The 12622-nt window shown below is 44.5% G+C and overlaps 1 protein-coding gene across 1 annotated transcript; it reads right to left on the bottom strand.

Annotated features, from left to right (window-relative positions):
* Window positions 1-1299: 1299 nt before the first annotated feature.
* LOC141512505 (PDZK1-interacting protein 1-like) lies at window positions 1300-10690 on the bottom strand. Its single transcript, XM_074221503.1, has 4 exons — window positions 10472-10690; window positions 6570-6678; window positions 2803-2898; window positions 1300-1796 (listed from the first exon to the last, which is right to left on the bottom strand). Exons 1-4 carry the CDS (start codon window positions 10536-10538, stop codon window positions 1718-1720), a joined length of 351 nt encoding a protein of 116 aa, XP_074077604.1. The 5' UTR covers window positions 10539-10690; the 3' UTR covers window positions 1300-1717.
* Window positions 10691-12622: the final 1932 nt, after the last annotated feature.

The following is a 12622-nucleotide window of genomic DNA, read 5'->3' as shown; positions in this document are numbered from 1 at the left end:
TTTGTTTGATTATTAAGTAGATCAAATGAAATAATATACAGTAGTCAATGCTAGTCGTTATTAATGAAACCTGGAAGTAATAGACATCTCTATTTTAAGGTTTGGCAAGTTCAGTGTATGGACACTGGTGGGGACAGGCTGGGCTTGGGGTAGGGGGAGTGAATGGAGCCACAAGTTTAATGATGAGATGAGCTTATTAGAATATTTTAATGAAGGCCATGAAAGAAAGGATGGAAAGAGTCAATTCTGGGGATATATTACTAGTAAGCTGGAGCTTCTATAGTCCTGGACAAGCAGGTGAGGTAGGAAGCCATGTTCCTTACCCTGAAAGATAGAGAGCTGAATTGAAAAGGAAAGTCATGAACTGGAAGAGGAATGAGTTTGTGGAAAGCCCAGTCCCCTCCTAGAAGCAGACTGGTCTTCAGACACAGGAGCGCCTTGTTTGCCACTGACACCTGGTGGTTCTACCATTGATGGAAGTGTCTGAGGCAGGATCTGAACCCAGGTGCAGATGTCAAAGGAACCCCCCACCAATTTGTGTGTGTGTTTGTGTATGTATATATGTATGTATGTACATACGTGTTTTAAGATCCATGTTTGTGTCACAGACTAATAAATAAAGAAAACGAGCACAGCTAAAAGAAAAAGAAGAAAGATAAAAACAAATTCAGGAACTAGTTGAATAACTAATGCCCCCAAAAGAAATCTTTATGATGAGCCCATGAACAAAAGTCTTTAGAAGAGGGCCCCAAGGCTCTGTCTTTACTCCTATATGATTTTTTTTTTAGGTTTTTGCAAGGCAATGGGATTAAGTGGCTTGCCCAAGGCCACACAGCTAGGTAAATTAAGTTTCTGAGACCAGATTTGAACCCAGGTACTCCTGACTCCAGGACTGGTGCTCTATTCACTGTACCACCTAGCCACCCCCCTCCTATATGTTTTAATATAAGTTGCAGGATCATGTTTTTAGACCTGGGAAACAATTTGGAGATCATTTGGGCCAATCCTGTGAAACTCAAAGGCAATGATTTTCCATACATAGGGACCCACAGTTAGCAACTGTCTAACATAGAATTCCAATCCAGGCTTTTGTCTCCAAAGCTGCCATCCACTGAATAGGAGGCATGCATACCATAGCTCCAGGTGATGCAAAACTAGAAGGAAAAATGAATGTGTTTGATTCACCGAGTATTCCCAAATGCCCAAAATATACAGACCGGATAGTGACCACTGACAGGGGACAAGGGGCAAGCAGAAGGGAGTGGGCAAGCAATGATTACAGAATATCTCTCTGAGCCATTGTTGAGAACAAATACAAAATGTCTTTATTTCACAGAAATAAAAGCCATTTCAAAGCAAGAGGCATTAGTATTTGGGACCAAATTTAACCCCACCTGATCAAAGCTCAGCACTGCAGATCCCAAAGTCTCAGATGGATCTCAGAGCAGGATAGTTAAGTGGGTACCAAACTCCAGATTGACCCCTAAGGCCAACTTCAATCTGAGCCCCAGTCCTGGCCCCAAACTGAACCCTAATAAAGAAGATGGGTGAAAGGGTATAAATGGCTTAGAGAAAGGATGACTTATGTTACAGAAAAAGCACAAAACATAGGTGGAGCAGTGGCGATTTCTTCAAGAAATGCCCAGAGAGCCTTTAGAGCTGTTGAAGTCTGCCCAGCAGGGAAGCCAGGAAAGGCTAGGGAGATGGATTGGGAAGGTCACATGGGTGTGCTCCGGATTCCCGGTATATCTTCCATCACATTCTCATTCTCGTAGGCATTTTTGTGTTCACTGGACCTGAAAGGGCAAAGACCAAGAAGCTATTTACATCCACTCCTTCACAAGGACACTGCTCCCACCCTAGCTCCCTCCACACCAGGATTGCAGGAGTTAAATGGTCCCAGGCAGAATCACAGAATGGCAGAGCTGGAAATGATTTAGAAAACATCTTACCCCACCTGCACCCTTCATATGACCGGGGCGGGGGGGACTGAGACCCATGGAAGGGAAAGAATCTGTTCAAGATCACACGGTGTAGATCCAATGGAAGAAGTCAGAATTGGACTCAGCCATATCCCTCCTTCCACCTCCACCTCCCTCCTGTCCATCCCACTTCCAGGCCAAGCATATTACAAGCAAAGACAGCATGACATTGTCAAACTGATTGGGCTTCTGAAGCTAAAACCCAATCAGTTTGCTTGAACATGTGCTCTGGGAACCATTCTTTGACTAATCCTGTCCACCCCCTTACAAGATTCCCTTTCCAACAGTGAACGTTTCTTCTTCCTGAAGCTCCATCCCCTTCCTAAAATACATTCTCCCCTACAACAAATGTTTATCTCCTCACCCAGCCCCAGCCCTTCAATTGAGCTTCTTTCCTCCTCAACATGCTTCTCACTGATTCAACTAAATAATATAATAAACAAAAGGTTAGACATGGGAGTGTGGGAGACATGAGTTCTAATGCTGTCTTTAACAACCTAACTAAATAATCTCTCTCTCTACACCCAAAACCACAGAGTAAACCTTGTCCTTTGGCACGCTGGCCAAACCACCTATAGGTCCCATCTGAGACCAAGGCAAGTATGTCTGCTGGGGTAGATGAGTCTTTATACAGGTATTTGTACCCTCCCTCGTCCATGGCAGGGAAAGTCTGTCCACTGATGGTTTTCTTCAAAGACCCTGTAGGGTCCAAGTCACAATCTAGATCAGCACCAAGATCAGGGCCAGAGTAAGAATCCCAGTTATGGTCAGTGTCAAGGTCAAGATCTGGTTCAGAGAGGGAACCCTAGGGCAAGCTTACCTGAAGCTCAAAGCCATTGGTGAATACCTTCCATCCATCCCTGCCAAGGTTCCATCTGCTTTGCCTCCAACAGACATGACCATCGTCACAGGATCCCTGTTAACAGAATACGCCCCACCAAAGATCAGTGTGTACCAGTCTATCTCATTCATCCCCACAGTGGGGTAAGACCCACATGGAGATGGTGCTTCTCCAGGGTCAGGGAATGTCATGTCTCCTATTCACATTCTCAATTTCTCTCCTGAGCATCTCCTCACCAAGCTGGGTATAATGGACTTGCAAATATTGTCACAACTCTTGGTGGACTTGCACTGTTTCTCTGGGGTAGTTTCTTTGCAATACAATTGCTGAACCCGTCCTTCCTTCCCATTTTTACAACTGTCTAAGAGGCACCTTCCTGATCACCAGTTTGCAGGAGGTTATGTGATTCCCTCAAGACCTAGACTATCAGCTCAGGTCCTCAGTATTGGGGTGTGTGTGTGTGTGTGTGTGTGTGTGTGTGTGTGTGTGTGTGTGTGGCAGAATTATACTTATTGTGAGTTTTCAAGGTAAAGGATGAGACCCTGAGGACCAAACCTTGAAGGAACCTCAAAGACCATCTAATATAACCTTCCCATTTTACAGAGGAGGAAACTCAGACCAGAGTTAGGTGATTTCCTCAAAGTAGTAAGGGCAGGATTTGACCCCAAGTTCTTAGACAGGAAATCCAGTGTTCTTACAATTGGGATTTACTTGACATGTCTCCTAACCAGTTTCCCATGCTCAGCAGTAGCATCAGGAAGAAGGGGACTCCTCAGGCCAAAAAATTAAAGCTCGATGGGAAAAGTCCTGAATTTCTAAGACTTTGGATAATAGAATCAGACTCCAAAAAATTCTCCAAAGGCTGTAATATTGGGCTTACTCTCATTAGATGAAATTTAGTAGGGATGAATTTTTGAGCTAAAAAAAGAGAAAACAATTTTACAACCACTCAGCAGCAAGTATGAAAAAAGATCTAGAGAGCTCAATGCATTGACAAGATCAATGTGAATATATAACTAATTTTTTTAAATTTGACTTGAAAGAAAGGATGTGGTCTGAAAAAAGGGGGTGATGAGGTCTCTGTCCTTTACCCTAGTCTGACCTCATCTTTCATCTTGCGTTTACCTCCAGGTTCCACCTTTCCGGGGGGACATTAATCAGCAAGGTCTGGAAGAAGCTGACAAGAATAATGAAGAGTTTCAAGCTAATGCTTTGTGAGGGCCAACTGAGGGAACTGGGAGTGTGCAAGTGGAAGGCTTAATGGGAATGAAATAGGGCTTTGCACTTTAATTCATCAAAGCAATATAAAAAACAAAGTGAGGAGGGGTGGCTAGGTGGCACAGTGGATAGAGCATGGGCCCTGGAGTCAGGAGTACCAGAATTCAAATCCAGCCTCAGACACTTAATAATTACCTAGCTGTGTGGCCTTGGGCAAGCCACTTAACCCCATTTGCCTTCCAAAATTCTAAAAAAAAAAAAAGTGAGGGACACTGATTCAAGAGAGTTTCCTCACCAAAAATTCCTTATCCCATGAAATCACAGTTCCCAATTAGGGAAGAAATGTGCAAAGTTCTATAAATGAGAGGGTTGGAGTAGATGGCTTCCACTGCCCTTAGCAACCATTAACTTCTTCACTGGGCAATCCCAAAAGCATCTGAAGTGTTATCATCTAGAAGAGAATTGGATTTGTCCTGCTTGGTTCAAACAGAACCAGAACCAATGGAGGAACTTAGAGAGGTGTCCATTTAGGTCTGCAATAGGTTCCTAACAAAGAAAGATGCCCCAGAGTGGAAGGGGCTTCCTCAAAAGGTGGTGAGTTCTCTGTCACTGGAGTTATTCAGGCAGAGGCTAAACATGAAAGTATTGGAGATATTGTCAAGGAATTCTTTTATAAGTATGAACAAAACTAGGTGGTTACTAATATTCTGAGATTCTGTGGAGTCAGATGATGCGAAGTTGAATCCCAAGATTCTGGTGCTATGTGATCTGGCTAGGTGAGGTCACAGAACCTCTCTGAATGCATTGCCCTCATCCCATCTCTGAATGGAGTCTAAGGGCAATTGAGGAGGATGTGTTCTAGAGTAGAAAGTAATAATAAAAAGTTTTCTCTATCCTTAACCAATAAATCAATGATTTCGCAGGGGCTATGCTAGAGACTAGGGATACAAAAGCAAAAACTTGAGTCCTATCAGGAAAGATAACTTGAGTTTGTGTATGTGTGCACAGAATCAACACAAAATGAATACAAAGGGGTTTGGGGAGAGACCAGATAGCTGAGGAAATCAGGAAAGATTTCCAGTGGAAGGTGATGTTCAAACTGAATCTTGAAGAAATTATCTGAGTCCATGAGGTACAGGAGAGGAGAGGTATTTCAGGCATAAGGGGAAGAAGCCATGTCAAGTCATAGAGATGAGATCTGGAATGGCATATTGGAAGAAGAGCAAGAAGGCAGGTCTGCTTAGATTGTAGAGCTTAAGAAAAGCTTTAAAAGTCTCTTGAAGGAATTTATATTTTATGCCAGGGAGTCACAAGAATTCATGAAGTGGGGGAGTGCCATGATCAGATCTGTACTTAAAAATAATCACTTGGCTACTGTGTGAATGACGCATTGGAGCTGAAAGATCTTTGAGGTAGGGAGACCAATTGAGAGGCAATAGTTCAGGACAGAGGGAATGAGGTCCTGAAATAGTCAATGTTTGAGTGGAGAGAAGGGATCAAATTGCAGAATTGTGGTGGATGTAGACATTAGCAAAACCTGACATCTGACTGAAAGAGTGAAAGAGAGTAAGATGGTTTTAGCTCCCTACCTTCCTGAGATTCTGTTAAATGTTCCTATAACTCAATTCTGTTACCAGTCCAAGCTCCTCACCAGGCCAACAAAGGATTGAGGTCACTGTGGGAGATTTTACACAAAACTCGAGCATGAGGATGATGAAACAAAGGAAGAAGGGAAAGGGAGGAGAGATGTTGGGGGAAGAAGAACCAGAAAAAGAAAAGTAGAAGAAGGAAAAAAAGAAACAAGAAAAGGCAAGAAAAGGTTAGGAGGGAAGAGAAAGGAGGACAAAGAAACAAGTGCAGAGGAAGCAAAAGAACAGAAGAAGAGAGGGCAAAAGAGGAGGAAAAAGTAAGGAGGAGAAGCAGAAGGGAGGGGAGGAGGTTGAAGAAAGTGGAAGGGGGCAGAAAAGGTAGAGTTTCTCCTTCCTTCAGAATCCCAAAAGGGTTAAAGATCTTGGCACTTGTCTATCAAATTTGCCTATCAAACACTTCTCATTACACAAGTTGGGGCCCAACCTTATTCAGACATCACTCTCCCGCTCACCTCCCCCATTTGACTGAATACATTAGACTGGGAGCACAGCAGGGAAGACTGACTACTTCAGAGGGCCATAGCCCATCCCATGGAGAGGGAAGCTATAACAATGATAATAATAATGACCCTCTCCATGTAATAATACTCTTACACGCAACAATTTCCCAAGTACTTATTCTTTCTTTCCTAAAATGCTGACAAAGCCCTTGTGAGGCAGCTTTAACTCCATTTTACAAATTAGGGAACTGAAGTTCAGAGAGGGAAGTGACTTGCCCAAGGTCATGAAATAAACCAGTCCCTCACCTGGATAAGAACCCCAGTCCAGTGACACCTAACTCATGAATCTCACTCCACCAAATCATATTGCCTCCCTAAGACAGAAGAGAGGAACACAAGAGAGGTCATAGGGAAGAGAGGTACCAAAAGTGTCACTTACAGATCCTCCTGGCACCAGAAGTGATTAACAGCAAAAGCTATGGCCACAAGGGCCAGAAATACAGCCACAGCGATCAAGCCCTGCATCCATGGCTCCAGATTCCCCAGACCTAGGGAAAAAGAAAATGAGAGAGGAGGATGCAGGACTTCATCTTACAGAAAAAAAAAAAGCTGGGGTCCAAGGTGATCACAAGCTTTGGCAGCTGGATTAGAACAAAGCACTGAATCGAAGAAGGGAAGATATAATAATTATAAATGTAACATCTTACATTTGGGTTTAAAACATAATTCTCACAAGAAATACAAAACAGGAAAGCAAAAGCTATAGAATAGTTCATCTGGAAAAGATCAGAGGGTCTTGGTGGACTGCATGCTCAAAATGAATATGACATGGCAGCGGGTCACTGCTGAAATATCAAGTACCCCTTATGTATTAGACTTGGATTAAGCATGTACAAAACTTCTCAAGAAGATGACAGTCTTGAGGGAGACAAGTTCTATTCAAGATAATTCGGAAATAAATAAAAGCAAGGCACCGGAATTAGGACAGATCGAGAAAGATTTCCTATAGAAGGTGACAGTTGAAGGAAGGCAGGAAACTAGGAGACCAGATATCAGGAGGGAGAGAATTCTTTTTTTTTAATGGAAAGGGAGGAGAAAGACACCCCTCCACTCACACCTAATTCACCACTGGAAGTCTTTCTTGACCTAACCTAAAGCCTTCCTGCTGTTTTTGCTTCCATTTTTCATGTTATGTATTACAGCTTAGGGAAAAAACTAGTGAAGGGAGGTCCCTGGGTCAGGGGAGTCCCTCCCTTATCTGACTTGATAGGACAGTGAGTACAAGGCTATTTGGGGATAACCATCCTTCTTCAACATGCCCAAGGCCAAAGTCACCATGTTATCAAGGTATGGTTGGCAACATTGTCTCAGGGCACTGTTTTCCTGACAGAAACCTGTGGGGTAAAATAGGAAGTCTCTGGCTTTGATAGATCTGGGGAATGTGTCGATTTTGAAGTCTTCTTTTCCCTCGTTTAGCTACAAGTGTCCTCTGCCCTTCTTCCTCCCCCACAAAAAAAAAATCTATTCATGGCTTCATAACTTCAGGCCTCATGCTAGGCTGTCCCTTCTTTCTCCAAGGAAAGACTGGGGAAGCCAACCCCCTAAAATAATGCTTACTATTATCCTTTAGTAGAAAGAACATCCTTGGACTGCTGCTGAATCACCCTAAGGAAGAATCATCTCCCTTGGAATGCCTTCCCTTTCTCCCCTTTAAAATGATGGTAATGGGGCAGCTAGGTGGCACAATGGATAGAGCACCAGCCCTGGAGTTAGGAGGACCTGAGTTCAAATCCGACCTCAGACACTTAATAATTGCCTAGCTTTGTGGCCTTGGACAAGCCACTTAATCCCATTGCCTTGCAAAGAAAAGAAAAGAAAAGAAAAGAAAAGAAAAGAAAAGAAAAGAAAAGAAAAGAAAAGAAAAGAAAAGAAAAGAAAAGAAAAGAAAAGAAAAGAAAAGAAAAGAAAACTACCACTGCATATAATTGGAAAAAATAAATAAAATATTTAATAAGAAATCTATTTCGTTGTCTCTAAAATGAAAGTGGAACAAATTTATGTCTGAAACCCCTGCCAGCCCTAACATTTACTATGTTACATTCTCAAAGCCCTCTTGGTAATAACTTTCTATGTTCTAAGATCATAGGATCATAAGGGTAGAACTGAGAAGGACCCCAGAGGCCATGTAATCAATTTTACAGATGAAGAAAATGAGGCTCAGAAAAGTTAAGCAACTTCTAAGTATACATAGACAGTAAATGGAAGAGGTAGGATTTTGACCTAGGATCTGAGTCTCTGATCCCAGAGGGCAGCTAAATGTCACCAGAATGCACAGAGCACTGAGCCTGGAGTCAGAAAGACTCATCTTTCTGGGTTCAAATCCAGCCTCAAACACTTCCTAGCCGTGTGACCCTGGATAAGTTTCTTCACCCTATTTGCCTCAGTTTCCTCCTCTGTAAAGAGCTAGAGATGGAAATGACAAACCACTTCAGTATCTCTGCCAAGAAAACCTCAAATGGAGTCACAAAGAAAAATGATTGAGCAACAACAACCTCTAACCCCAAAGCCATTGGGGGTCTTTCAATTGTATCTGGATCCCTCCTTGAGGTCCTTGCAAGTTCTGCCATTCTCTGTTCTGTGTTCTCGGACCCTTCACTGCTCTGATATTCCATTATCTCCCTCAGTCTCCACTTTAAACCCCCTCTCCTCCTCCCACCAGCATCACTGGCACTTCTCTATACTCTGACACACTGGCTCCCTCTGCAACAAAGGACCCACCTCTCAAGAGCTCTAGGAGATCGATGGTCTAAATGCTGTTAGCCTCCCTTTTTCAATTGAAAAAAAGTTGACCCCTCAGATTACAGGAGTCCTTTGTTCAAGAACATATGGCTAGCAAGTGCTCATTTCACAGGGGGTGATGGTTGGAAGCCCCACTCTCTCCCTTGTTTGCCTCAGGAGGAAACTAAGCCCAGAGAAGGAAAGGGTTCAATGTCACATCAGCAATCTGTAGTACAGTTACTCAATCTCTCAATTTTCAGTCCAGCTCTTTCTGCTCTGATTCCAATCCACCCCAAAGTCAAACATAACAGTATGATCCCCTAAGGACAGGAATCTAGAGACGAGAGAGAATCTAAGGTCATTTTCCTTGAGTAATATGATTACCTCCTCACTGTGCAAAGTCCTTTCCCAGTCTACCCTAGAATTGACCATTTTACCCCATCCTCCATCTATAAACATCTGTTGTAATAATATGTCAGTCACCCATCCTTGCCACTAATCTGGTACCTTCTGAGGTAAATTCAGATTTGGATGCTTAATTAATACTGTTAGACTCATTTCATAGATGGGGAAACTGAATCACAAAAGAGCTGAGACATTCTTGCCCTGAAGTCTCTCCCGGGTCTGACATAATATGACCATAGGTTGAACTAGATACCTCTGAGATTTCATCCAGCTCTGAGGATGTGATTGTATGACCAAAGGGATCTATTTCCCCTAACTTGAAGGGGGTATAACCCTCGTTTCCATTCTTGACTTTGAAATGAGTGGAAGACCAGGTAGGGATTGAAAGGAAAGAGCATGAACCCCTATATCCAAAGTCCTAAAGAAAATCCGGCATCTCATAGAACCCTAAGTCAAAGGAATGGCAGAGTTGGAGGTGGGCTGGAGAAGAGAAAGGGACTAAGAGAGGATCTATAGATCAGAGAAGAGAGATCAGCACTAGAAGAACTCTGAGATCCTAGAGCAGGGAATGTCAGAGCTGGGAGGGCTCTGAGAATACAGAACACGGCAAGTCAGGACCAGAAGAAATGCTAGAAAAAAGTGCCTTCTTAGGGCAGAGCATCCTACGACATTATGTCAGGCTTGGGAGAGACCTCAAAAATCCTCTCATGTAACCCCATCATTTATTAAATGGGGAAACTGAGGGGCAGCTAGGCCCTGGAGTCAGGAGAACCTGGGTTCAAATCCGGACTCAGACACTTAATAATAACCTAGCTGTGTGGCCTTGGGCAAGCCACTTAACCCCATTTGCCTTGCAAAAACCTTAAAAAAAAAAAACAAAAATAAATAAATAAATGGGGAAACTGAGGCCCATAAAGGGGAAGTGAGAAGCCCAAATTGTCCCAGAAAGCCAGTGATCAGACCAATAGCACTGCCCAGGTCTTGTGACTCCTAGACTGGTATTCTTTCCCAGGACAAGATTGTCTCGGTTTCAGTACAGAACTGTTTACCTGAGAATCCAGTCTATTAACCAGAATCTGGCACTGACCCTACCTTGGGGAACTGACTTTCCAGGAAAACCTCCAGCCCCACCCCACCCCAAGATAACCCCAAGGTTACCTTGTTGACAGGTGACAGGTTCTGCCGCCACAAGCAGGCAGAGGAAGACTAATTCAAGGGTTTCCATGTCTGGACGAGCGGGCAAACAAAGTTCCTTCCTTACTCTCCCCTCTGCTCCCTGTAGCAGAAGTTCCTCTCTGGCCTCTGTGGCAGAAACTCGTCCTGGGCTGGGCCCCCAGGTGGGGACCTAGAGGACCCGCCCTCCCCAGCTCTGACAATGAGATGGTGGGTCAGCAACTCCTCCTGCCCCACCTCTCCTAACTGGGCCAGCCTCTTCCCAACCAGCCCCACCTACCACTGGCACTAAGCCCTGGTCTGGCTGGGCCTGGTCTGGGAACCTTCTGCTCATTCTTCAGACCTCTGGGAGAGGGACAGGAAAAGGTGGGGAAAGAGAAAGAGGCAGTTCTGGAGACCTTGGGGATGTTGATTCTATGTGCCCCCCCCCCAGGGCCCCTAATCTCTATGTCCTGAGCTCCCCATTGCCTCCCAGGCCTCCTGGTCTGCCCCTCCCCCTGACAGCTCCCTGGGGAGGCCAGAGCTGGGCTGGCTGAGATCACAGATTGCAAAATGAGAGGTCTCTCCCGAAGAACTGGTTGTATATAATGACTGACAGAGAACCAGGAACTGGTACCATGCCCAGCCCAACCCGAGAAACAGACAAGGTGTGGAGGATTTGTGAAGTCAGGGAAAAGCCAGGGGAATCCTCCTGTCTTCAGGTCTGCCCAGCCCCACCTGGAAAACAATGGTCAGCTCTGAGAAGCACATCCAGGAAGTCTCCTGAGCCCTTGGAGGTGACCAGAGGGAGAAGGGATCAAGCTCCATGACAAGCACTTTACAAATATTATCTCATCTGATCCTAACAACAACCTTGGGTCCTGTTAATACTCCCATTGTACACACAGGTGAGGAGACTGAGGTAGAGTGACCTACCTAAGGATTGTCTAAGGTCACATTTGAACTCAGGTCTTCCTGATGCCAGAGAGGTCAACCAGAGTGAGGAGGGGGCTAGAGATGATAACACTGGAAGATAAGTGAAGTACATGGGAGGAGATAGTAAATGTCTGAGGCCAGTTTCTTCCTCTGGGGGTCTTCCACAGGAGTCCTCTCCTGACCTTAAATGACCTTAGCTCCCCATTGGATTTGAAGCCAAAAGTTCCCACTTCTGGCCCCTGGATCCTCACATTCAGATCATGTCATTATAGGTGTTGTCTAAACCTGTGAATATTGTCTGCAGCCATCCTTAAAGGGTTCTAAATAGTGGAAGTAGCTCCTATTTCTTTAGGTATTCAAACTGATGAAGCCCCCTCCTCACAGCCAATGTACGAGTGTGGAAAGGGATTACTTCTCCTATTTCACAGATGCAGCAACTGAGATTTACAGTAATAAAGTGACCCAGAGCCACAGAATCACAAACCTGCCAATGCTGAATAAGAAACCCTTTGTAGACTATCTCCTACATAGTCACCTAACCCAGACTTGGAGATGTCCAATGCGGGTGGGCTCCCTTCCTCCCAAAGCAGCCACACCAATGTAGAACAGCTCTCATTCTGAGGAAACTTCTTACATTCAATTCTTTCTGACTGCCGCCTAGCTCTCCTGGTTCTTCCTTCTAAGGGAAGCCAAGCAGAACAAGTCTAATACTTCTGAGTTGTAGACCTTCAGACTCAAGAACGCAGTGTTCCCATCCCACTCCCAACCCATGTCTTTTCTCCAGACTAAGCATGCCCAGTTCCTTCAAGTGAGGAACATTCTGGCCCATCCCCATCCTAATTTCTCTTCTGAATGCTTTCCAGCTCATCAACTCTTATCCTTCCTAAACAAAGACAGTATTCCAGATGTGATCTGCCCAAGGTAGAGTGATGAGATACTAGAAAGCCCTAGCTCTGAACACTATCCCTCCTGGCTCCAGTCCCAATGATCACTACTGTAAGGCCTCTGAACAGCCATCTCCAGGACAGATTGTTCTGGGAGCCAGCCACACCCTCCTCCTCCCCTTACAATCACCTTCCACCTCTCCCAAGATGACCACCTCACCTTCCCAAACTCTCTCCCTCTCTCTGTGACATTTCTCCAGTTCTAGCTCCTCCTATTTCTCTCTCCCTCCAGCAACATGCCTGTCCTAAACTCACACCCAACCGTCTAACTATCCCT

This window comes from Macrotis lagotis, chromosome 2 (genome assembly GCF_037893015.1).
Source record: "Macrotis lagotis isolate mMagLag1 chromosome 2, bilby.v1.9.chrom.fasta, whole genome shotgun sequence".
NCBI classification, from domain to species: domain Eukaryota; kingdom Metazoa; phylum Chordata; class Mammalia; order Peramelemorphia; family Peramelidae; genus Macrotis; species Macrotis lagotis.
This window is presented reverse-complemented; position numbering and strand designations above follow the sequence as displayed.